This window comes from Pongo abelii, chromosome 4, assembly GCF_028885655.2.
Source record: "Pongo abelii isolate AG06213 chromosome 4, NHGRI_mPonAbe1-v2.0_pri, whole genome shotgun sequence".
Classification (NCBI taxonomy): domain Eukaryota; kingdom Metazoa; phylum Chordata; class Mammalia; order Primates; family Hominidae; genus Pongo; species Pongo abelii.
The window spans coordinates 420,086-446,344 of record NC_071989.2 but is presented as its reverse complement, the minus strand read 5'-3'; the positions used below and the strand labels follow the sequence as shown (position 1 = coordinate 446,344).

Below are 26,259 nucleotides of genomic sequence, written 5' to 3'. Positions count from 1 at the left end.
TTTACTCTGTGATTGACAACAGTTCCTGGGCACTGCTAGATCAGTAGTCAGAAAACCTTAACCGGAAAAGAGAATGTGTGGCGTTTTCATTTCTCTGAGGAAGCCGAGAAACTTTAATTAGGTGACAGGGTTCCGAGCACTTAAGCAGATGGGGTGCCCAGGGAGGAGGAGGGCACGGAGGTGCACGTCCTCTGTGCCCCACACACTTTCAACCACTGCAAAAAACAAGCACCCGAGAGAGGCTGTGTGGCAGAGGCCTGCACACACAGGCCTTTGACAGCACAATGAGGGGCCTCCGCACGTGGCCTCGGGACGCTCACTCGACGCACACCCGGTGCATCACACTGGTGCCTAAGGACAGGCCGTGCAGCTGAAAGGAGCACGTGTGGCCAAGGAGAGCAATCGGCTTTCCTGCGTTTCTAAGGGCAGGAACTGAGGCTATGGAGGGGCGAGCAGGGCAGGTCGGCGGAGGCTACTTGAGCAGCTTGGCCACGTTCAGGCTGGGCACCACAATGTCCTTGAAGAGGGGCACGTAGCTGGGGCTGGCCTGTGCTGGGCCCTGCTCCAGGGTCTCCATGATGGTCTGCTTCATGTCACGGCTGGCGTCCCCACGCACAGCCAGCAGCGCACCGATGTGGTCATCCCTGGGGATGGGGAGATGTCAGCCCATGCCCGCTTAGCACCCCTGTGATGCACCACGCTGCGAGGGACTCATGGCCTCACCACCCCAGCTGACAGAACGTAGGGGGTGAGGACCGCTGCAGACAAATGGCACCTTTCCCTTTTCAGCGGGAGACAAGCCTGCATTTTCACCTTACTCTGTCTTTTCTCAATCCAATTGCAGAAAGGTTTTTCAACATTGCTTTTATAAATCTTTGTTCCGGCCCAACCAGAGGGGAGACCGTGGAGAGCTCAAGACCCCGTTTTTCCACGTTTAACCAGCGAGATGATGGGATGGAGGTGACGCGGCTGCAGCCATGGAGGTGGCCCCTTGGGGAAGTGGCAGGTGCCCTGAGACAGGGGCCGCGAAGGCTGGCCTGGGGCCTGGAGCCAGCATGGTGGAGGGGGGACATGCGTGGGTCCCCTTCCCTGGACCTGGTACTGGGGACTCCCCGTAATTACATCCTCCGAAGGTGTCTGGTCCAAGCGGCACTTGGGCCCTCCCGAGTCCACCATGAGCACAGAGGAAATTTCCTAAACTCGCCCCACTCAGGCCACTCCACAGCCCAAATCTTCCCCACTACACACAGCAGAGCCGTCACAGCCCTGCCCCCACCCCACCCCCACCCCCACCCCCACTGTCCCCACCCGGGGTGTGCCCCGCGAGCTCCGCCCACCCACACCGCTGCCCAGGCCAGGTGGAAGGCAGCACAGGAGCCGCTCTGCTCCCCGCGCCTGGGCCCCGCTGTGCCGCACCTGAACCCTTGCGGTGCTGCAGGGCTGAACTTGTAAACCGGAAGCCCCACCCGCCCCAGAGAGGAGGGACCTGCCGCTCCACTCCAGGATTCTAAGGCAGACGTGCATCCCTTACCTGATGTCTGGATACTTGCTGACCAGAGTGGAGACTTCCAGGTAGAGCAGAGAAGGGTCTGTCAGCTTGATCACTTCGGCCACAGCCACGATGGTGTCGCAGTATCCGTCCACGTCTTCCCCGAAACCCTGGAAGGCAGCAGGAATGTGAGGAGCCGCCCTCGGCTGTCCCGCGGCGCTGGGAGTGGCTGGATTCTGGCTGAGCCCCTTCCTGACTGGGAACCTCCCTCTTCACCTGACTCCTCAGGATCTACTCTGAAAGCTCAGTGACCGGGCCAGGGGTCTGGGGTGAGGGCCAGACAGTGGGAGGCAGCCAGCACCTCGCAGCACAGGACAGACCGGGAAGCGTCCGTCAGGGAGCTGCGGGCGGCCTCAGGAAGCCGGCGGGGCCGGCGCGTCTGCCTCTGTGGTCATTTGTGTCCGACCACAAGGTCAGGCAGGACCTGGACCCAGCCTCCCCTCGCCTGACAAACACACGACACACTCCCAGCTACTGGCCTGAGTCCCGGGGTGGAGGCTGAACAGGGCCGTGGAGCGACAGGCTTTCTCTACCCCGGGACCTGCGCGACACTCACGGACGCCAGCTTCCGGAACAGGAAGCGCAGCTGCTCTGCCTCCCTAACCATCTTCTCGGCACCCTCCTTGCGCTCCTCCGGGCTCCGGAAGGAAATGCGCTTCTGCATGACCGCCCGCAGGTACTCCACCACCACGCGCCGGTGCGCCTCGGCCGTCATCCTCTGGGGAGAAACACGCAATCAGCTGCAGGCTCCACGCTCTGGCGGCCAGGAGCACTTTCATTTAAACCCAGGTTGGGGCTCCCAGTGGCTCCCCGGAGGCTCTGAGCCCACTCCTCCTCGCTCCGCCACGGCTCTGGCATCTCACCGCAAAGGAGGAGCGGGGGCTCAGGGGGGGAACAGTGACGGTGACCTGGACCCCTGCACCAGGCCAGCTCCAGCCCCCAGCAGGACAGACGTGGGTGAGGCACGTGCCACACGCATTAGCATTCGGTCCACAGACAGGCCCGGTGTCAGTGGCTGCTGCTGTTCTTTGATAACGACTGCAGCATCTGGAAAACGTGGCAGGCACTTGGAGGAAAGAGGAACCTGGGTCCTGCAGGAAGGAGGGTCTGAAGCGGAAAGAAATCCCTGGGGCCTCACGGAGTGAGTGGAAGGGCAAGGAGCTAAGACGGGGCATGCGGTCCTCTCCAGGAACCATGGCTCCCTCCACCTCGAGGGCCACGCCACAGGGCCCCAGCCAGTCTCACCAGAGCCCCGTCCCAGGGAGGTGGCATCCGCAGAGCCTCTTGCCTCCCTTGGGCTGATAGGACGAGTGAACGTTCACTCACGGAGGGACTCGCTGGATGCTGAATTCTGAGCAGGGTGAGAGGTGAGCCCTAGCGTCAAGGTGATGAGGAAACTAGGTCCCACCTTCTTACCTTCTTATACGGCTTTTTAATTTTGGCAAAATCATTGAAATAGTCTTCCACGGTGACACAGATAATGTCTACAGCGTTTGACCCTAATAGCCACTTCTTCGTCATCAATTCATTCAGATGTTGCTGAAAAGCAGAAACAGATCATAGAAATCATCACCTGAACGTCCCACGAGAGCCGAGCACATGCGGGAGGAAGGCACTTCCTCACCTCAATGCCCCACAAGAGCTGCGTGCAGTGTGGGAGGGAGGCACTTCCTCACCTCAACGTCCCACAAGCGCTGAGTGTGTGCGGGAGGGAGGCACTTCCGTGCATCTTTGCTACGTCACACTGCTTTTCTAATTACAACAGCAATGCACACTCAGGTAAAAATTCGATTATATAATCTGCAAATGTGTACTTTAAGCATAGGAGATTTATACTACAATTTCTGCGATGAGCTTCCCAAAATGACATGTTAAAGATGGAAATATCTGTGCATGTATACATTTTACCTTTAATGGCTACATATATTTATCGTATTTATTTGCCCAATTCTCTATTGATGGACATTTAAATTTTTTTCACATTTTGCAATAATGCAACAGTGAATCTGTATAATTCTACTGATGAAATTCCTTAAAGTTGAATTTTTCAGTCAAAAAGTATACACATTAAAACCAATAAAACTATACAAATTAAAACTCCAATAAAAGTATACAAATTAAAACTCCAATAGAAGTGTACAAATTAAAACTCCAGTAAAAGTTACAAATTAAAACTACAATGGCTGTATTTCCAAGCTGCCCTCCAAAACCCAACCCAGTTCAGGCCCACACAGAATCCAAACAGCCCCTTTCTCCCACGCCCTCAACAAGCCTGAACAGCATCCGCGTCTCCGGCTCCTGCCGTCCTGCTGAGCAGCAGGTCCTGTTGAGCATTCATTGCTTCGAGGATAAGATTGGGCATCTGGTTTCACTGGTGTTGCTTTTAATGTAAGGTGGCCGTTCATGTCCTTTGTCCACTTTTCTATATATTCTTTTTAAATTTTGAAATAATTTCAAATGTAAATATTTCCTTCTTGCTTTCTAAGTCATATTTACGAAAGTTACAAGTGTCTGCCTCTTTGGGGACACTTCCACACACATTTCTGTTCTCTTGCACAACCAGACACTGAAGAATCAGCAACCAATCCCACCCCTCATCCCAGGAACCCCTTTCCAGCAGGACCACCAGATGGCCATGGTCTTATTATTTTGTTGTTGTTGTTGTTTTGAAATGGAGTTTGCTCTTGTTGCCCAGGCTGGAGTGCAATGGCGCGATCTCTGCTCACTGCAACCTCCACCTCCCAGGTTCAAGCAATTCTCCTGCCTCAGCCTCCCAAGTAGCTGGGATTACAGGTATGCACCACCACACCCAGGTAATTTTGTATTTTGAGTAGAGATGGGGTTTCTCCATGTTGGTCAGGCTGGTCTCGAACTCCCAACCTCAGGTGATCCGCCTACCTTGGCCTCCCAAAGTGCTGGGATTAACGGCGTGAGCCACCACACCCGGCCTACATGGTCTTATTTTTTAAATATATCCTCATTTCTGCCAATACATCTAAATAATGTTAAGCCATCTTTATGTTTCTGAAATAACCCCTACATTTCATGGTAGGTTATGCCTTTGATACAATATTAAATTCATTTTATTAATGATTTTTGTGTGTGTACTTATATTCAAAAGCGAAACTGATCTATGTGAGGATGTGTGTGTGTGTGCACTCTCAATTTGACTTTTTGACAGGTCCCTACATATCTGTTTCTATTTTGTAATCCACTAAATTGTCTGATATCTTTAATACTTACTGGGTGAATCTACTGAATTGTGTGTAAGAAGGACCCTGCATCATACGAAGCAGGCAGCGCCACAGAAAACAGGCGCTTTAAGCAATCTGACCTGAATGAAAGAACAACCCTGCGTCATACGAAGCAGCATCACAGAAAACGGAGGTGCTTTAAGCGATCTGAGCTGAATGTAAGAAGGACCCTGCGTCATATGAAGCAGCGTCACAGAAAACAGAGGCGCTTTAAGCGATCTGAGCTGAATGTAAGAAGGACCCTGCGTCACATGAAGCAGCGTCACAGAAAACAGAGGCGCTTTAAGCGATCTGACCTGAATGTAAGAAGGACCCTGCGTCACATGAAGCAGCGTCACAGAAAACAGAGGCGCTTTAAGCGATCTGAGCTGAATGTAAGAAGGACCCTGCCTCACATGAAGCAGCGTCACAGAAAACAGAGACGCTTTAAGCGATCTGAGCTGAATGTAAGAAGGACCCTGCCTCACATGAAGCAGCGTCACAGAAAACAGAGGCGCTTTAAGCGATCTGACCTGAATGTAAGAAGGACCTGCATCATACGAAGCAGCGTCACAGAAAACGGAGGCGCTTTAAGCGATCTGACCTGAATGTAAGAAGGACCTGCATCATACGAAGCAGCGTCACAGAAAACGGAGGCGCTTTAAGCGATCTGACCTGAATGTAAGAAGGACCTGCATCATACGAAGCAGCGTCACAGAAAACGGAGGCGCTTTAAGTGATCTGACCTGAATGTAAGAAGGACCTGCATCATACGAAGCAGCGTCACCAAAAACAGAGGCGCTTTAAGCAATTTGACCTGAATGTAAGAAGGACCTGCATCACACGAAGCAGCGGCACAGAAAACGGAGGCGCTTTAAGCGATTTGACCTGAATGCAAGTGCACAGCCCGGCTCCCCAGACGGCATCCACTCGGTACAGTTCACAGCCTGTGTCCCAGAGGGCAGTGAGGAAGCACCGTGCTTCGGCCCAGAAAACGGCAGGAGGAAAGAGCCAGGCCCACCTCCAGGTCCAGGAAGACCTCCTCCAGCAAACCGCTGCAGCCCTCCTTTGCAATGGCGTCTAAAATCCCGTCCATGCTGGGCTGGCTCAGAGACACGCCCTCTTCCACTTCATTCTTTAAATACTTTCTTTTTAAACTGACTATGGATTCCCTGCAAGGAAATGGTTCAGGTTCAACACAGCAGCTGGGCAGGCCGGCCTCCACCGCTCCCCTGCCACAGCGCCCGGCCGCACTCACTTGAAGGTCTGGCAGTTGTTGATGATGGCGATCATGTACTGAACATAGCAGTGAGGGTGCTGCCGATTCCTCAGGTGCTCTTCTTTATACAGCTGCGCTTCATCTTTATATCTGAGAACAGACAGGCTTCAGTCAGACAGCACTAAGGGCAACGTGGAGCTGTTTCAAATGCCACGCTGACGTCATGCCTGGCCTGAAATTTCACATCACTAACATCTGACTGGATGAGCCTCTAAAAATAAAACAATCTTTAGACGATCCAGACTAATGGAAGGACAGAGAGGATGATTACTTTAAATGGATCAAAAAAATAACTTCACCTCAGGCTTTAAAATATGGCTCATTAGGAGGCTGAGGCAGGGACACCACTTGAGCCCAGGAGTTAAAGGCTGCTGGCTGCGTTGCAGTGAGCTACCCAGCGGGGTAACCTAATCAGACCTTGTCTCTTTTTTTTTTTTTTTTTGAGATAGTCTTGCTCTGTCACCCAGGCTGGAGTGCAGTAGTGAGACCTTGGCTCACTGCAACCTCCACCTGCCGGGTTCAAGTGATTCTCCTGCCTCAGCCTCCTGAGCAGGTGGGACTACAGGTGTGCCCCACCATGCCCAGCTAATTTTTGTATTTTTAGTAGAGACAGGGTTTCACATATTGGCCAGGCTGGTCTCGAACTCCTGACCTCGTGATCCACCTGCCTCAGCCTCCCAAAGTGCTGGGTGGTTAGCCACCATGCCTGGCCAACCTTGTCTCTTAAAAACAATTAAAAAATATAACAATTTTGAGGAGTTGGTAAAAAATAACTGAAAAAAGGAAAAAAAAATATGGTTCAGCATTCCGATTGTAAAAATATACTACATATTTGATTGTGAGGAATTGGGAAAGCATTATCTTATTTTATTTACTATACACTTCACCTAGAAACTCATAGTGTTAGGAATATCATCAAATGTCAGGTAAAATGTCCCTTTCAGAAACTGTCCCTGAAATCATCCAATTAAAAACAGACACGTGAGATGTCAAGAAAACAAACAGAGGTAGTGACACGCTCTATTTTTAAACTTATTGTGGGGATGCTCAAGCACCTATGGAGTGGAAGAATCGTACAACAAATACCGTTTCTGTTTTTAAGAGATGTTAAGAAAGGAGCACACTGAAAGCTGGCAATTAAAGGGAAAGAAGTTAGCATTTCTGTCCAAAGTGTGGTTCAGGTCATCAAAAAGCTGAGGGTGATCAGAGAACGGTCTCTTTATAGAAGAATCTAACCTCATAAATGACAATGACCTCCAAAGAAACAAACTCAGGCCAAGATCCCCATGGACAGACGGCCAATAGGGACTTGGCTAAGACCTCTATGGAAGAAGGCCAGTGGGGACTCAGCTGTGACCCCTGTGGATGGGCGGCCAGTGGGGACTTGGGCATGACCCCCATCGATGGATGGAAAATGGGAACTCTGAGTGGGCGGCGTGGCTGTAGTACCTAAGCCACCAGGACAGGACCTATGGATGCCATGTCTCCTGATGTGCCACACTGTGTCTCATGTCTCTTGATGTGCCACATCGTGGAAGGCACACTTGCCAATAAGTGGGATCCAAGCCTGCAGAGCCAGTATCTGGCTCGGGAGCTGACGGTAGACTGAGGAGGAGGCTGAGGGACATCTCTCTACAGAGATCTACAAGCCAGCAGCTGAAGAAGGGAAGGGGCTGTTCTGCTTACCAGAGGCCTAGGAACCCTAAGCCCTCATGCGATGCAGTCCAATCTGATTCACAACTATCAAAAGACACACTTGAGATACAACCCAAACGCAGACTTGGCATCGGATGACCCCACGGAGTCACCGTGCATGTGTCTCTGACTTGATGGCACTGCAGTGGCTTGAGAGAGGGTCGCAAATACCATGCCACAGCGCCTGGGGTTTGCCTCAAGGTACTTCAGCAGACAGAGCGGAATGGGCAGGGGAGAACAGATTAGGCAAGGGGGCTTTGGAGGGGATGGCTTCTGGACTGCATGATGGGTGAACACAGTTTTTTAAACTCTTTTCCACATCTGTACAGGTTTGAAAATTATCAACAACTCATGGGGAGGGTGGCGTGCCAGGTCATGGCTGCCTGGAACCCTTCTGAGGAGGGCCGGCTCGGCCGAGGACGCCCTCCCCACTACGAAGTGGGCACTGCGACAGGAGTCGCCACCCCCACCCCCAGGAAGTTCAGAACAGGCAACGGGAGGAGCCTGACTCCAACAGAGTTGGTGTCATCCGGCGCATCACTAAGGACGTCACAACACATCGGCTCTGGGAGCCCAAGCGGGCGTGTGGTCCATTCAAGGGGAAGATGATCCAGAAGCTCCGCTCCCTCCCTTTGCTTTTGAAGAACACAGGAGTGACGTGGGGAATCTATAGGCTTAATTTCTTTTTAGTAACAGGCATAGTAGGATCAAAAAATTTTTGCTTCTAATTTTTAAAAACATTCAATTTGTACATTAGCACACTGGCAGAAAGACATACCTGCTTAGGAAAGAATTCATCTGCTGAAGACATAAAACTAGTACCTTTGCTTTCAAATCTTCACTTATCTGAGCAGCAACTTGAAGATTCTGTTCAAACATCTAAAAATCAGAGAACTTATGAATTCTGGTATAATCTTACAGGAGTATACTAAGAGTGCAGGTTTGCTGTTATATAAAACCGCCATCTGCTAACTGGCATTTAGGATAGTCCAAATTCAGAGGAAAAAAAAAATGAAACCACGTGAAAAATAACAGTTAGTTAAAAAAAAAAAACAACTTTCTCACCTGGTAAAGTACCAAGTGACTCATTTCTTAATTCCTGGCAAACTGGTTTCTCCCACGGGGGCCACGTCTGTCCTCACACTACGTGACTGGAGTTTTAATGTGTGGAGTGAGGCCCCACCCGGGATGGCGCCCCTCAGGCGCCTGACTCACCCTCCCTGGCCCCATGACCGTCATGATGCAGCGTTCCTAAGAATCTGGACCTGGGGTGTGCCAGGCCCTGCCAGGAGCTGACCCAGGCAGAGGAAGGGCAAGGGGACAGAGCTCTCCTCACACAGTTTCTCACGGCATCCGTTTCCGAACAAAGGAAAGGGTTTGGACTAGCCTGTCAATAACTAACGGTATCATTCAGAGAGAAATGTCACCCGCCAGCCCTCACTCCTGCCTGACTAGAGTCCTGAGTGAGGATTCTAACACAACTGGGCTCCATCCCTCAGCAATGCCACTCAAATTAAAACACATGATGTGCCAAAAGAAAAAAAGAGCAGGAAAAATGGGACACGGCAGTCGGACACTGGAAAGTGAATCTGTGGTAAGAATACACTGGGTCTAACATCTAGTGAGGCTCGGGCGTTGGAAAGTGAATCTGTGGTAAAAATGCAGGTAGGTCTAATACTTAGAACTTTAACCAATGAACAGGAGAGCAACTTTAAAAGCTAATGGACGCCTTGACCCAGGAGGTAGAGATTGCAGTAAGCCAAGATTGTGCTACCGCACTCCAGCCTGGGCAACAGAGTGAGACTCCGTCTCAAAAAAAATAATGGACGCTCCCAAAATCCACCTGTTTAGACTCAATCATGTGCCATTTTTTAGGACAAATCCTGGATATCAACCAAACAAACTCACATTTGAAAGTCGCACATAAATAACATATAATTAGGCTGTAGTCCAAACCCATAAAGACCAGGTCAGAAAAGTAAAGTGACCTTGGGCAAAACTATTTGGTAAGTATCATCTCAGGTTTCTGCAGCTCCAGAGAGTAAGAGACAGAGAGAGGAGAGGACTTAGATGCACCAGGCAGGGCTCTCAATATTTTTACTACACTCTGTGGATGAAGATCCTGGGTATCTGTGTCACTTTGTAAAACCTACAGGTCCCACTATCCACCTAGGAAACGGAACTGTGCCAGTCCCCTGCAGGTGGTACCTGGAAGACGATGGCAGGGAGTGTGGTCTGGTAGTACCCGTCCTGGTCGGCTTCCGGCTCCGTCTCTTTGACCCAGTCTTTCTTGTCCGTTTCCAGTGCTTTCCGCAGCCAGGCGATGATGTTTGACTAAAGGAAGTTCAGCATCATGGAAAAGAGAAGAGAGAAGAGCAGGTGCCTGAGGGTCACGCCAATCACCTGGTCAGTTGCATGCAGAAGCTCCACAAACCAGACACAGGGCACCAGCGTCCTCTTTCTCAAATGAGGACTCCAGAGCAGGGACCCAGGAGCCACTCCCATGGGAGGCAGTGACCACAGCAGCCTGCAGGGGTTTAACTGGAACCCTTGGTACAGATAAAGAGGGAGAAGAAACTAGATGCCCTTTTGGCTGCACCTCATGCTGGAGGACAAGGCTGCTGAGTCCCAGGTGCACAGAGAATGAGGCCGACCAGGTTCAGTCAGGTCCGGTCAGGTCCGGTCAGGCCTGTTCCCATGCCCACACTCAGCAACCACAGCAGCTCATGTCCCAAGAGAAGACAGCGCTCCTTCCCCAGCTCCTGAGGACACCTCAGCTTCTGGTCATAATGCTGCCTTGCTAGGTGGACGCACCCTTGTCTAAGAAGCAGACCCTGCTGACCTCCTCCTCTCACACTGAGACCACCTGGTGGTCACCAGGCTGCAAATGGACTCGCCCTTTGGTCCTTGACTGACCCCCCGACCCTGGGACTCAGAGCCGAGAGCCTGGCAGGTGCTGCCACGCACGGTTCAGACATCCTGGGCCCTGGCCAGCCTGCTGAGGATGGCACAGGCTCACGTCTCCAGCAGAGGACAAGCTTCAGATCCAGGCCCAGAGAAGGGGCCATTCTCCTCTTCTAGCAAACGGACCTGTCAGGGCTTGGAAGCAGAGCCCGGGCAGCTGAGCAACACACCCTAGGAAGTCAACGCTAAGGCATCTCCCACTCTGCCTCCTGCCTGCTGCCAAGCCCAGGTTACTCATATAACCAGCACCGTGGTCTGTGGCACGGAGGCCAGCCCTACTCACAGTGAGCGTGGACATGTACGTGTCAAGCAGCTCAGAGACCACGTGTGGAGAAAGCAATGGCTCCAGGGTGCCGACATCCACTTCCGGGGCCAGCTCCACGTTCCTCATCATCTCAGTACTATGGGGGAATCAGGAATGTGAGTGACAAACCACGACAGACACAGAAGAGCATGCCCAAGTGTGCCGAGGCTGTTTCACTTGACACACGAATGTCCACCACCCTGGAGACTTCCTGGTCACAGCCGGCCCACGGCTCAGGGGAAAGTGCAGGGCAGGGGCCGAGGGCTTTGGGGTCTCCGTGGCGTCACCCACTGGCTCTGAGACCACGTGAGTCCCTCCAACCGGGGAAAGTGCAGGGCAGGGGCCGAGGGCTTTGGGGTCTCCGTGGCATCACCCACTGGCTCTGAGACCACGTGAGTCCCTCCAACCGGGGAAAGTGCAGGGCAGGGGCCGAGGGCTTTGGGGTCTCCGTGGCATCACCCACTGGCTCCAAGACTGCGTGAGTCCCTCCAACTGGGGAAAGTGCAGGGCAGAGGCCAAGGGCTTTGGGGTCTCTGTGGCATCACCCACTGGCTCCGAGACCACGTGAGTCCCTCCAACCCCAGTTTCACCCTGCTGCGCCAGCTTCATAAGGTGCTGGGGCTCAAATGCGGAAGAGCCTTTCCTGTGGGGAAGACGTGTGTTCTATTCACTGCACCTCCAGAGCCAAGGCAGGGCCTGGCAAACAGGAGGTGCTGAATAAACAAATGTACTCAGTCAAAACGACAAGCACAGCTGGCCCCCACAGCCACGGGTGCCACATCCACTGACTGAACCAACCACAGACTGAAAATATTTGGGAAAAACAACAATAAAAAATAATAAAAATTTCAAAAAATATAGAACAACTATTTTCATAGCATTCACACTGTATTTAGTCTTATAAGTAATCTAGAGATGATTTAGAGCATGAAGGAGAATGTACGCAGATTACATGCAAACACTATACCCTTTCATAAAGGGGACTTGGGCTACGGAGGATTTTGATAGCCAAGGGGGGTCCTGGAATCCCTCCCCGTTGAGTATGGAGGGGCAGCTGTGCTGTCCTTTGGAAATACGCCACTGCAGTCCACATCACTACGCTCTGCAGAGGGTGATGACTGGAACGTAGAATACAGGACATTACTGATAAAAACGCATCCACAAGAACAGGCAAAACTACGTTCAGTCTGCTGTCCAGAAGACAGGAAATACATGCTACATTTCAGGAAAAGTTTTCATTAAAAAGTTATTATCAGCCGGGCACGGTGGCTCATGCCTGTAATCCCAGCACTTTGGGAGGCCGAGACGGGCGGATCATGAGGTCAGGAGATTGAGACCATCCTGGCTAACACAGTGAAACCCCATCTCTATTAAAAATACAAAAAAATTAGCCAGGCATGGTGGCACGCGCCTATAGTCCCAGGTACTCGGGAGGCTGAGGCAGGAGAATGGCGTGAAGCTGGGAGGTGGAGCTTGCAGTGAGCTGAGATCGCGCCACTGCACTCCAGCCTGGGTGACAGAACGAGACTCTGTCTCAAAAGAAAAAAAAAAGTTATCATCTGTATATAAGGTTGGGCTCTTTAATGTCTAAGGCTTGATACACCTACTATGTACCCACAAAAATTAAAATTAAAAAGTTTTTTTTAAGTCTAAGGTTTGACCACTCAGAAAATTCAACTCACACGCCTCATGCTATGTTTCCTAAATATGTTCTCAGAGTAACACTGAATAAAATGATTAAGAGCCAGTCCACTATAAGAAATCTGAGAGCTTCCTAAGTGAAAAAGTACTTCCTAAGATTCTGCACATTTTAAAAGACTTTTCTTTAATCTGGATTATTTTTGCCCAAGAACCTCAATTCCGTGTGAGAATGTTTCTAGCCTCCGGAGCACTTCAACCTCCCCTGAGAAAGGCCGGGGTGATGGAACTCACGAGACAACCCAAGGACAGAAAAACACTCACAACGTGGAAAGACAAAATCAAGACACAAACTGGGCAAGGTGCACACATGCACAGCCCAGTCTAGTGGCCATGGCCCGGGAGGGCCCAGGGATGGGACTGGAATCCAGCTTCCCACTCACTGGCCATGTGACCTGGGCACATCATCCCCTGCCTCCTGCCTCATGGGCTGCTGACACACACCAGGCACAGAGCGGGAGACCTGCACAGTCAAGGCTACAGAATGGGCGGCCATGAGGATGAGCGACAGCCAGGGGAGGTGAGTCCAGGGCTGTGCACAGAGAGCCACGGTTGCACAGAGCGCCACGGTGACCATTCTCTGCAGGGGGCGCTTCCTTTCTCTTCTGTCCTTCTGTATTGAAATGCAAATTCTCTATAAGCAGATACCAGTAAACAAAGCACAAAAAAAAATATGCCTTACTGCTAAAAAAAAAAAAAAAAAAAAAAAAAAAAAGAGGTTTATTCAATTTCTCCACTGCAGTGACAAGACCGGCAAAAAAAAAAAAAAAAAAAAAGAAGAAATTCCAATACATTACTTAATATTATTTTCTAACCGTGAAACCATGGAAAATTGAAATAAATTTTCATTTCAGCTACCTAATCTTAAAGAATTTCAGAATACCCCCACCACTGCACCATTTTTCAACACTACTTCAAATTAATCCATGCACAGAGTGGTTCATGTTCCCTTAAGTGAAGTGACAAAGCCTCGTACTAGGATACAAAAAGGATGATGGAGTTTCCTCGAACTATCTAGACTTGTAACTGTTTATTTTTGAAAGACTCACTACTATAGGATATTAGTGAAGAGAAACCAAACCCGGGATGCTGGAAGCCAGAGAGGTGATGTGGTGGTCTCCTCCCCAGCAGGATGGCCATGAGCCAGTCCCAGCCCCGCCTGGGACCATGTGTCCTCACCTGTAAAATGGGGTAACAACACGCCTGCCTCAGGGTGTCACTGCAAGGAAGCAAGTCAGCACACGGTGAGCACAGGAAACCGGCCCAGCCTGGAGCTGCACCCTGTCAAGCTCAACGGGGGCTGGAGGCCAAGAGCAGAGATCCCTCCCAAGCACAACAGTGTTCAAACACCAGAGGCTGGGCACCAGCAGGCAGACCAGAAAGAAGACACCCCTTGGCCGGAAACCAAGGCCGTGGGCTCGGAGTACCTGCCCAGAGTGACACCCTGAGGTCGGCTCTCCAGCAAACGGCTGCCAGCCCCTCTCACACACGGCTTCTACCTAAGAGACAACACAGGCGCCAGGTTAGCTTTACCTTGTGTAGGTGTTTAAGACCCATGTCAAGAGGCTCACGATCTCATTGGCTTCCAGGTCTTCCGATGCGAGGTCCTGCATCCGTGTGCTCAGGGCTTGGTGGTACATGTTCAGGAGGTTCTTAAAGATCTCATAGTGGGGAGGAAAGCACTGAACCATCAGGTTTTTGGCGACAATGAGGTCATCCAGGACGTACTTCCTTATAATTTCCAGGTGGCGGACAAGCCACATCTTGTCAGACTCCCTGGTATCTGCCTGTGTGCCCTCAATTCTGGTGGTCACAGTCCTCTCCAAGACGGTGAACATTTTCTCCTTCCAATTCTTGGGCCTCCCAGGAGGAACAAAGCCAGTTTGCTTTTTCCGGTCAAGTATGCGCCTGTCAATTTTCTCTTCCCTTTCAATGATCCTGACAACTGAGACCAGCAAGGTGGGGTCACGGCGGACAGTGACCAGTGACCTCTGCAGCACCATCCACAGCTGCTTAGCCAGCTCATCAGAGAGCCCCTGCGTGCTGCCAAAGTAGCCATGGATGAGGGTCATGTCACGCGTGTTCCCACTGTCCATGCGGTACTGCTCGTACATCAGCCCGTCCCGGGAGCACTCCAGGTCCATCAGCTTCCGGTGGGCTTGCAGGAGAGCCCCTTGTTCAATTAGGTCCTGGGTCTCCCTCACAATCTCAGGCACTAGGGAGAAGGCACAAGACACAACATAAACAACCACCACCACATAAAAGGCTGCCTGCATGCGGCGTTCTGGGAACACGGCAGAGCAGGAAGCCACATCTCCCTAGCTAACAACAACTGCAATGGCAGGATGTGTCTGAGGTAACTATCTTTGGAACTCTGGAGTCTACTGAAGGCATAAATGGTAAACTGTGGTTAACTGTGGGCATTTGCAGCTCTCAGCTGGGCAGTGGCTACCGAGGCCCCACCTCCCGCCCCGCAGGCAGCTGTGCATGTGCTGATGTGTTCCTAGAGCTGCCTGCACACAGCCTGCAGCCTGGCTGGGCAAAAAGAACCCTGTCCTCCACACCGGAGATCTGTATTCAGATCACTGACTGCTGCTTCTGACCACAAAGGTGCGAAGAGGTAAGCGGCCACTGTTGCATCTTCCCCTGTTCACAGGCCCCTCCTCGCCCCCACACAGCTCCAGGGAATTTAAAGGGCCGATGTCTTCACCACCCCCTTCATCTGTTCCCCTTTTTGAAAGCCAGATATTTATGAATAAAGACATTCAAAAGTAACTGCATTTATAGGAAAAATTCGGAAGTGGCCAATGCATGCCCAGGCAAAGGCATAGGCTCAGAAAAGACTTGACACGACCTTGAAGTTCACACCTCAGGCTGTGCCTTGGCACAGAAAGCCTACAACAACCAAAAAACAAGAATCATCAACCTGAGAAGGGGATCTGATTTCCAGAGTTATCACATTATCTGATTCAAGTGTCCATTCTTCAACAACAAAGACATCATAAGGCACACAAAGAAAGAAGAAAGTATGGCCCATTCAAAGGAAAACATAAGAAACTGTCCCTGTAAAAGATCTGATGGCAGATCTACTAGAAAAAGACTTTAAAACAACTATTTAAAGATGCATAAGGAACTTAAAGATGTGAAGAAAGAAACATGTATGAGCAAAATGGAAATACCAATAATGAGACAGAAAATCCAAAAGGAAACCAAAAAGAAAATATGAAGCTGAAAAGTACAATAAATGAAATTAAAAATTCACTAAAGGGATTCAAAGGCAGATCTGCACAGGTGCAAGAAAGAATCAGTGAATGTGAAGACAGGACAATGGGAAATATCAAGTATCAGGAACAGAAAGAAAAAAGATTGAAGAAAAGTGAACAGAGCCTCAGGGACTTTGTGGACATCATCAAGCAGGCCAACACAGGCTTAGTGGGACTTTTAGAAGGAGAAGAGAGAAATGGGCAAGACATTATTTGAAGAAATAATAGGTGAAAACTCCCCGCATTTGATGAAAGACATGAATATGAAGATCCAAGAAGCTCAATGACCTCCAAGCAAGAGGAACTCAGAGGTCCACACTAAGATACAACTTAATCAAACTTTTGAAAGAATTTTGAAAGTAGCAACTTGTCAGAAACAAGGGCTCCTAAATAAGATTATGAGCAAATCAGATTTCTCACCAAAAACTTTGGAGGCCAGAGGCAGTGGGATGACATATTCAAAGTGCTAAAAAAAAAATACTGTCAACCAAGAACCTTAAATCTAGCAAAACTGTCATTCAAAAGTGAGAGTGATACTAAGACATCCCCAGATAAACAAAAGCTGAAAAGCTTGTTACCACAAGATCTGCCCTGCAAGAAATGCTTAAATAGAGTCCCACTGGTTGAGAAGAAAGAATGCTAGAGAGCAACTGGAAGCCACGTGAAGAAGCAAAGGCCTCAAAAAAGGTAAATTCACGGACAATCGTAAAATCTAGTATTATTAACACGTCAGTTTTTAACTCATCACTCTGTTTTCTACATGACTTAAGAGACTAATATTTTTTCTGGTTAAAAGGGACAAAAAAAAAGAAACTAATACATTAAAAAATAGTCTAAAAGCTACTAACACTGTAACTTTGGATTCTAACTCCACATTGTTTTCTACCTAATTTTTAAAAATGAACGCATTAAAAAACAATTATTAGTCTATGATTTTGGACACACGACGTATAAAGATGTAATTTTGTGAAATGAACAACCCAAAGGGAGTGGAGATGAAGCCATATAGGGACAGTTTTTGTGTGTTATTGAAGTTGATATAAATTCAAACTGAAGTGAGATAATGTTAGATGTTAAGTGTAATCTTTATGGCAGGCACAAAGAAAACAGCTATAGAATATACACAAAAGAAACAAGAAGGGAATTAAAATGTTTACTACCAAAATAATCAAAAGCACAAAAAAAATGCAGAAATAAGAGACAAAAATGTTATATGGCATATAGAAAACAAACAGCAAAATGACAGAAGTCCCTTCTTATCAGTAATCACTTAAATGTAAGCTCTTCCATCAAAAGAGGTAGGCAAAATTAATTAAAATCTTCAATCAAAAGAGGTAGGCAAAATTAAAATCTTCAATCAAAAGAGGTGGACAAAATAGATTTAAAAAATAAAACATGATTCAATTCTATGTGTTCACCAGAGACTGACCTTAGAGCCCAAGACACAAATAGGTTGAAAATAAAAGGATGGAAAAAGATATTCCATATAAATATTAACCAAAAGAGAACAGGAGTGGTTATACTAATAAATATGAAGTATACTTTAAATTTAAAAAAAAAAACTAGTCACAAAGAAGGCCATAATGTATTAATAGAAGGTTCAGCAAGAAGATGTAACAATTATAAATATTTCTCCATTTACTAACAGACCATCAAAATACATGAAGCAAAAATGGATAGAACTGAAGGGAGAAACATTCAGTTCTGTAATAATCAGAGGCTTCAGTATCTCTCTCTCAATGATGGACAGAACAAGCAGACAGAAGCTAAACAAGGAAAGAGAGGACTTGAACAATGCAACCAACCAACCAGACTGAACAGACACAGAAAGAACACCCAACAACAGAACAGACACTATTCTCATGTGCACATGGGACAGTCTTCAGGAAAGACCACAGATTAGGCCTCAAATTAAGACTCAGGTTTTTAAAAGATAAATATCATACAAAGTATCTTCTCCAAACTCAACAGATGACATTAGAAATCAGTATCAGAAGGAAAACTGTAAAATTCACCAATTTGTGGAAATTAAACAACATACTCTTAAACAATTAATGGGGCAAAAAAGGAAACATAAGGGACTTTTTTTTGAGATGAAGTCTCGCTCTTGTCCCCCTGGCTGGAGTGCAGTGGCGCGATCTTGGCTCACTGCGACCTCTGCCTCCTGGGTTCAAGTGATTCTCCTGCCTCAGCCTCCTGAGTAGCTGGGATTACAGGCGCCTGCCACCACGCCCGGCTAATTTTTATATTTTTAGTAGAGACGGGGTTTCACCATGTTGGCAGGGCTGGTCTCAAACTCCTGACCTCAGGTGATCCACCCGCCTCGGCCTTCCAAAGTGCTGGGATGACAGGCGTGAGCCACCACGCCCAGCCATAAGGGATATTTTTAAAAACTTAAGAGAAGAATGAAAATGCAGACGAATCAGAAACCTCGCACACTCATGGTGGAAAACTGTGAAATGCTGCAGCCACCGGTGGAAACAGTCTGGCAGCTGCTCAAAGATTTAAACATAAATTACCACACAGTCCAGCAATTACACTTGTGTGTATATACCAGAAAGAAATAAAAGTAAAATATCTGTACACCCATGTTCACTACAGCATTATTCACAACAGCTAAAACGTGGAAGCAATTCAAATGTCCACCAACAGACAAACGGATAAGCAAAATGTGGTCCATCCATACAATGGAATATTATTCAGCCTTAAAAGTGAAGGAAATTCTACAATACCACAGCATGGAAGACCCCTGAGGACATCATGCTGAGTGAAATAAGCATGTCACAGAAAGACAGATAATGTGTGATGCCACTTCTATGAGGTCTTCAGAGTCATCCGATTCAGAGACAGAAGGCAGAACGGTGGGGACCAGGAGCTGGGGCAGAGGGTGCGAAGTCAGTGTTTAATGGGTACAGATTTTCATGTCTGCAAGATGAAAAGAGTTCTGAAGATGGATGTGGCAATGGTTGCACAACAATATGAATGTTCTTAGTAGTCCCCAACTGTACACTTAAAAATGGTTAAGATGGCAAACTGTACATGTGCATTTTAGCACAAGAAAAAATGGGGGAGGGGAGCTGTGTACACAGCATTGCTGAGTTATAGGCAATAAGGCAAGTCTGAAGGGAACCAAACCAATCTTCTCAATGAAAATTTATCCGTAACAAAAAACATGCATACCACGCAGGCTCATTTGTTCACCAAGGAAAGAAAATTATTTCCAACTGCTGTGGATAAACTAATCCCAGTAATGCACCTTTTTGGTCATTAGGCATTAGTTTAAAAGACCAGAAGGAAATGTAGCCAGCCAATATGAAATAAGAGGAAATTAACTAGAAAGCTGCCAGCTGAGCATCACCAAGGAGACTCCGTCGAGAGGACTTTGTTCCAGTTCCAGGCGGTCCACAGTCACCAAGAAGAGCTGCTTTCTGAGTTGGCAGCACGGTGGCATTTGTGTCGCGCATGCACAAAGAGACATGGACCGCAGCCACACATGTGACCCTACGGATCATGCCCTGGAAGAAGGGCACACACAAAGCAACAGGACAAGGTGCTTGGCAATGCTGCAGCCGCGAGCACAAGAGGAGGGCAGAGAGGACAGGGTGGACAGGACACGGATTACCAAGGTGCGCTGTGGGCAGCTGGGGAGAACCACGCCAATTCACATGTGGCCTCAGGAGCCGAGAAGCATCACAGACGATGCAGCACAGCCAGTGTGGAGGCATCCTCACCCTGGCTGGGGCACCCTCACCCTCCAGTGAGGAGGGTGACGGCTGGGGATGGGGAAGTGTCATGCAGACATCAGGGCAGAGATGTTTGGTAGAGGAACAGGAAGAACTTGCCAAGAGGCCAGAGAAAGGAACAAAGAAAGCGAAGGAATCAGACCCTGCCAAGGCTTCTGAGTTGGGGACCTGAAGGATGCTGCTGACCTTGACACACAGCGGGGACCAAGGGGAGGGACGAGGCTGTGGAAGCAGCTCCTGTCACAGCAAGCAGGAGGAGACTGTGAACACAAATGCTGGGAGCCACCACCCAGGGCCAGCTGGCACCGTTCAGGGACAGGTTACAGGGCCTTTGGCATCCTTCTAACTGAGGCATGCAGGAAAAAGACTGAAATGGTCACTCCCCCATGGTGCTCAGCCCTGCCTCTGCCCTGGCCTGTGCACACACGCTTCTCCTCCCGCCTGGGAGCTGCTGCTCGCCTCGACCCTTCTGCTCTGGGATCTGCTTGCTCTGTCCCATGCGCAGGGCGGCTTCTCCTGCAGCTCCTTCTAAGCATGGGCCGTGGCGTCTTCGTTCTTCTGCACTCACAGAGTTTAACAGCCACATCACAGGCAAGGGAACGACACTCAGCCAGGGAATCCCTCCACACTGCATTTGCTGGGCAATCCGCTTCTGGGCCTCTGTCCTGACACTGAACTACAAGCCTTCTCCTAGCCAGCTGATCACTTCCATCCACGTTCAAAAACAGACGCTGAGCAGACAAGAATCACACTTACCGTCTACAGGTCTACAGTGTGGGCTGCAAAGCACACTGCACACAGAGCACTCAGTGAGTCATGCAGAGACAGTGTGAGCGTGGGCAAGTGCCTCGAGCATCTGGCTGGTACCTGAGAAGATGTTCTTGAGGTTCTCCACGGCTGCGGCGAGCTGGCTGTGCTGCACCACGGCATCTTTGACGTCCTTGAGACTCTCGATGGTGTTGATGCTCTGCCTCCAGTCCTTGCTGACGTCTGCCAGCGACTGCTGGATGTCTTTGACGTCATTCAGGGCGTTGTGGAGCTGGCTGAGGCCTGTGCGCACCCCGTCCAACTGTGACTGGATGGCGGCCTAAAGAGAGACGCCACACAGGTGAGCAGAGCCAGTGATAGCATGTGCTGCCTCCTGAAGAACAAATCTTCCCCAGGACAGTCAAGTTCAGGAAAGAGCCACTGAGTAGCAGGAAACAGTCAATCCCCAGAAAAGAAAATAAAATTAACAAGGATTTAATTGATTCACAATGTAACTTTTTTTCATTGCTGCCTGGGAACAGAACAATGATGCATTTTAAAGCCTTGATGAGAAGACGTCAGGACACTCCTCATCTAGCCTTACACCTGGTGATCCTGGACACTACCACCAGTCTGCCCTGGACCATGGCCTGCTATGGTACCTTCAGAAGGATGTCACCCATGCTCTCCCAGGCATCCTAGTTTCCTAAAAGGTCTTATCTAGGCAGAGAAAACGGTCAGGACTTCACTGGCTTGGGGCGGGGGAGTTCCTGCTGTTCAGCCAGGACCACACTTGGCCCCAGGATGGCTGACCCACAGGACAGAATCGGCACCTGAGCTTCAGATCCGCTCTCTGTTAAATGTGAGTTAAAACAATCTGAACAAAATGCCCTCTAGTGGTGCTCTGTAGAAGAGCTTTAAATAAGACTACTCCTTCCTCCAACATTGTTTAAAAACTTAATAGACACTTTCAGGGTGTTGTTTTTGTTTCTGTGGTTTTTTTTTCATGTTTTTGTTTCTGTGTTTGTTTCTACGTTTTGTTCCTGTGTTTGCTTGTTTTTTGAGACAGAGTCTCACTCTGTTGCCCAGGCTGGAATGCAATGGCACGATCTCGGCTCACCGCAACCTCTGCCTCCTGGGTTCAAGCGATTCTCCTGCCTCAGCCTCCCAAGTAGCTGGGATTACAGGCATGAGCCACCGCACCTGGCCTCAGGGTGTTTAAAAGGTTGTTCCTTTGGTGTTTTCACCATTCCCAGTGTCTTCTAAGCAAAGCTACTGAGTGGTAATACACTGCTGAAAGTAACTGCTCAAGGAAGTCCAGCTCTGCCTCCTTGCACATTACCATAAAGGCTAGTTTAGCAAAATCATCATGGTGATGTCAAGCAAGAACCTGAAGCCCAAGACAGATCCTGGGAGTGGGGCAGGTGGCCTCACCTTCAATCTGGCCTCCACAGAGGCCTTCTTCCGCGCTTCTCTCCTGCGATACTGCTCCACCTTGTCCAGCTGGTCCGGGCGTTGGAGCATCCCAGCAACCCTTTGCACTGCTGTTGCAACGGCCTCCCGGTCTGTCTCCTTCATGGTGAAAAAGCTGGTGGAATCCTCACACTGTTCATGCTAGGGGTATTCTCTGTGCACTGCAGGAGTTGTTAGGACGGTAGAAACATTAGGTACAAAACCTCCCCCAAACAATCAGGTGATCACAGTGGAGCTACTAGGAGAGCCTCTAAGATCATTGATCCAGGAAACCTCAAAGAAAGCTGAACTAGGATGAGGAACTCCTTGATAAGATAAACAAACCTTCATAACACAAACATGGAGAAGTTATACCTTTAAGGGGAGAGCAGGGGCGTTTCACAGGCATGAGAGACATGGACATTTGGAAGATTCTAGATGTGGGTCCCAAACCACCCATCATGTAGATGTCAGCCTCCAAGGCACATCTCTCCGCAAGACAGGGCTGGTTTCTCATTTCAGGAGCTTTCCCCCAGCACCTTGGCCAGGCCTGTGGGCAGCTGCACCAGGACCCTTAATGAAGACAAATACAGCGCGGACATCTCCCCCGACCAGGTACCACAGCTGGAGGCCCTGCACAAGCCCCACAATTCCCACCCTATAAAAGTGACAATAGTCAGCCAGGCCCGGTGGCTCACGCCTGCAATCCCAGCACTTTGGGAGGCCGAGGCGGGTGGATCACGAGGTCAGGAGATGGAGACCATCCTGGCTAACATGGTGAAACCCTGTATCTACTAAAAATACAAAAAAAAAAAAAATTAGCTGGGCATGTTGGTGGGTGCCTGTAGTCCCAGCTACTCGGGAGGCTGAGGCAGGAGAATGGCGTGAACCCGGGAGGTGGAGCTTGCAGTCAACTGAGATCGCGCCACTGCACTCCAGCCTGGGCAACAGAGCGAGACTCCGTCTCAAAAAAAAAAAAAAGAAAAAGTCATTATTGTCTTGGGTATCCAAAACCCCATTTCCCCCTTTTTTAACTGCCCTAGAAAACATCATACTTCCCTCCTTTATGCAGGTCCTGTGCAGACCACAGGTGCTCAGATGCCACGCAAGCCTGCCTTCCATGCTCCCTCCACCATTGTCCTCCCCGGGGAGCTAACACAGCTGCTTGGTGAGCATCTGGTCAATGTGGGAATCCAATACACCTGTTCTGCTTGACTTCAGCTGTCTGATTTTCGTCTTCATGAATATTAAAAAGATTCACCTTCTCCTGGAATTTTTCATTCTCCATGCCCACATGCTTTCAGACACCTCTCTTCTCCTTTTTCATCTGGACCTACATTGCAACCTTTCCTTTCTCTTTATTTTCTGATTATGAAATTAGGCATACCAACGTAGAAAATCTGGACAGGACAAAAATACAAAGATGCCAGAGGCAACTCCCCTTAAATCCCATCATTTATGGGCAACTCCTCTTAAATCTTGCTACCCAGGGGCAACTTCCCTTAAATCCCACCACCCAGGGACAACTCCCTTTAAATCCCGACACTCAGGGGCAACTCCCTCCAACAGGGCTTGTTTCCTTCCAGTTTTTTCCCTTTGAGTTTCTTTTAAAGCTAAGATTCCACTGCTTATATGACTTTGTAGGTGCACACTTTTGTTTTCTTATTTTGTTTGGACATTATCATCAGGATTCCCATTGACATTAAAGCCTGTATGATTTTGATTATAGGGCTGGATAATAACCCAAGAAATGGACCCCCAGCCACTCTGCTGGTGCACACAGTGAGGTGACTGCGCCCATCACACAGCCACTCTGCTGGGGCACACAGTGAGGTGGCTGCGCCCATCACCCAGCCACTCTGCTGGGGCACACAGTGAGGTGGCTGCGCCCATCTTAAGGCTGGAGTGAGGTCTGTCACGCTGTGAGTGGAAGCCAAGGCGATGTGAGTGGAGAGCTGTGAAGCAGAGCTCGCCTTGGAGTCAGAACAAAGCTACTCATGTGGAAAAAGGGAAAATCTGGAGTTAAAAAACACACCGCAGAGGCTTCCATCCCAGCCTGAAGACTAAAGATTTTGGGTCACAGAAGCCAAAGAGGGACTCAGAGACCATAAACAGAGACCCAGGTCCAGCCCCTACCAGAGCCTTTCTGACTGCCTTCCCTTGGCGCTGGCTCCGCTGTGAGCCTCTCCACCGAGCGGGGGACACCCTACTGAGGGGAACATCAGCACCCAGGGGGACACCTGCGCCAGGGAGACACCTCTGCCGGGCAGACACCTCCGCCAGGAGGGACCCCTCACCGGGGGGACACCTGCGCCGAGGGGAACACCTGTGCTGGGAGGCACCTCACGGAGGGGACACCTCTGCTGGAGGGACACCTGCACCTTGGAGAACACCTGCACCTTGAAAGCTTCCTAAAGGCCAGGAAGGACGCTTGTGCCCAGAAGGACACCTGCTCCGAGGAGGGACACCTGGTCCGAGGCGGGACACCTGCGCCAGGAAGGACAACTGCGCCTGGGGGGGACACCGTCAAGGGGACACCTGCACCAGGAAGGACACTTGTGCCTGGGGGGACACCTGTGCTTGAGGGAACACCTGCACCTTGGAGGACACCTGCGCCGAGGGGACACATGCGCCAGGAAGGACACTTGTGCCTGGAGGGACATCTGCCCCAAGGAGGGACACCTGCTCCGAGGGGGTACACCTATGCCAGGAAGGACACCTGCGCCTGGGGCGTGGAGGAAGACACCGTTAAGGGGACACCTGCACCAGGAAGGACACTTGTGCCTGTGGAGACACATGTGCCGAGGGGACACCTGCGCCTGGGGGGACACATATGCCGGGGAGGACACCTGCGCCGAGAGTACACCTGCGCCGAGGACACTCGCACGAGCGGGATACTCCACGGGGTCCGGAACGGCCTCCCCGCCCTCCAGGTCCCGGTCCGGCCTCCCCCTACGCGCCCCCGCGGAAGCCAGAGACAGGGAGAGCAAGGATGAAAGACGACGACCACCTCCCAAAGACCCGCCGGCCGTCAGGACCTGCCACCGACTCACCCTCTACGGCTACGCTGCCGCCGCCGCCTCCGCCTCCGGGGTCCCGGCCGGAAGTGGACAGCGCGCGGGCACTTCCGCTTCCGGCAACGGCGCCGGAAGCACGGGTCTGGGCCCTCCCGCGGGGCGGGTACTCGTCTCCCGGCCGAGCGACTTCAGCTCGGGGACATGCCCTATGGCCGCTCCCCAGCAGGACAGGGTAACCGCCGGGGTGGGGGGGCTCCTTGTCCGTCCCAGCCCCCCAACTCAGGCCCTCTCGCTGCCCCTGGCGACCACCGCGTGCGCCCTTCCCCAGGGCCGGCGCAGTCCTGGACGCCTCCGCCGAGCGTGACTGCCTGCATTTTCTCTCCTTTCCCTTCCCAACCTCCGGAGAGAAGACAAACCCAGAGCCGCTGTCTCCATCCTCTGCTGATGCCTGATGTCTTTATGTTGGCTTCGTAGTCCGCACTGCAGTGTGGCAGGGGCGTCCCTCGTTTCCCGCGGACTGAGGTGGGCGCCGGGCATTCAGTAAACGAAGAAACGAAAGCGGAGAAGGTTGGGAATCAAACGTCTGTCATACCTGCCACTAGCAGACAAGCGGCTTTGGGTACCTCCTGGACCCAAACACGAACTCAGCCCCTCCAGGAGTGCAGTCATTGGCACCCACGTGGGAACAATGCCGGGATGAGTGGCCACCGGATGTTTCCAGGGCCGTCAGAGGCCGAGCAGCGCAGGTCTTGGAGAATGAATGTGGGTCACTGGGCCGCGCTGCAGAGGGCCGGTCCTGAGTCGCTGCCTGGAGGAGAGGCCCATGGCCAGCACTTGGCTTCACCTGGAGGAAGAAGCACGTGCTAAACCACCAGCATTCAGGGTTTGTCTGTTTGATAAAAGATGCTGGCCTTGACACACCAACTGACAAGAAAGTCTTTCATAGGTCGGAGCTGCTAGGTTGTGCCCCTGGCCCCTCCTGAAAATTAGCCACACGAAAGGAAGGGTCTGGAAGGTGGCAGAGAAGCCAGCAGAGACGACTGCCACTCCGACAGGGAGCCCTGCCCCGTGCCCTGCTGATGTTGACACTGACGCTGGCTCTATTATTTCACTTTTTCCTTGTAATTTCTTAAAATCTAGCAACAAGTTGAGCAATGAAAAAAAGTACAGAAAAAGTTAAAATTATGTTAGAAATTATGACTGTAAAGAAATTTTGAAACTAAAGAAAAAAAATTGCCAAAATTGCCAAAGCTTTTAGGACTCTTCAAAATATAGTAACATTGAGTATTATGAACTAAAGACTCATACTATTATA

The 26,259-nt window shown here is 50.2% G+C and overlaps 2 protein-coding genes across 5 annotated transcripts; one reads left to right on the top strand and one right to left on the bottom strand.

Annotated features, from left to right (window-relative positions):
* Positions 1-83: 83 nt before the first annotated feature.
* Positions 84-25,624, bottom strand: EXOC3 (exocyst complex component 3). Of its 4 annotated transcripts, XM_024246678.3 has the most exons (14): positions 24,981-25,046; positions 23,189-23,327; positions 21,910-22,109; positions 20,596-20,815; positions 14,256-14,937; positions 11,004-11,121; positions 9,965-10,090; positions 8,535-8,635; positions 6,041-6,151; positions 5,804-5,954; positions 2,966-3,088; positions 2,106-2,267; positions 1,532-1,659; positions 84-644 (listed from the first exon to the last, which is right to left on the bottom strand). In XM_024246678.3, exons 3-14 carry the CDS (start codon positions 22,051-22,053, stop codon positions 473-475), a joined length of 2,238 nt encoding a protein of 745 aa, XP_024102446.1. In that variant the 5' UTR covers positions 22,054-22,109; positions 23,189-23,327; positions 24,981-25,046; the 3' UTR covers positions 84-472.
* Positions 22,344-26,259, top strand: LOC100456235 (sterile alpha motif domain-containing protein 1). Its single transcript, XM_054555296.2, is given in 4 exon segments — positions 22,344-22,367; positions 22,450-22,542; positions 24,963-25,668; positions 25,671-26,259. Coding segments are annotated over 4 exon segments (897 nt in total). The 3' UTR covers positions 25,745-26,259.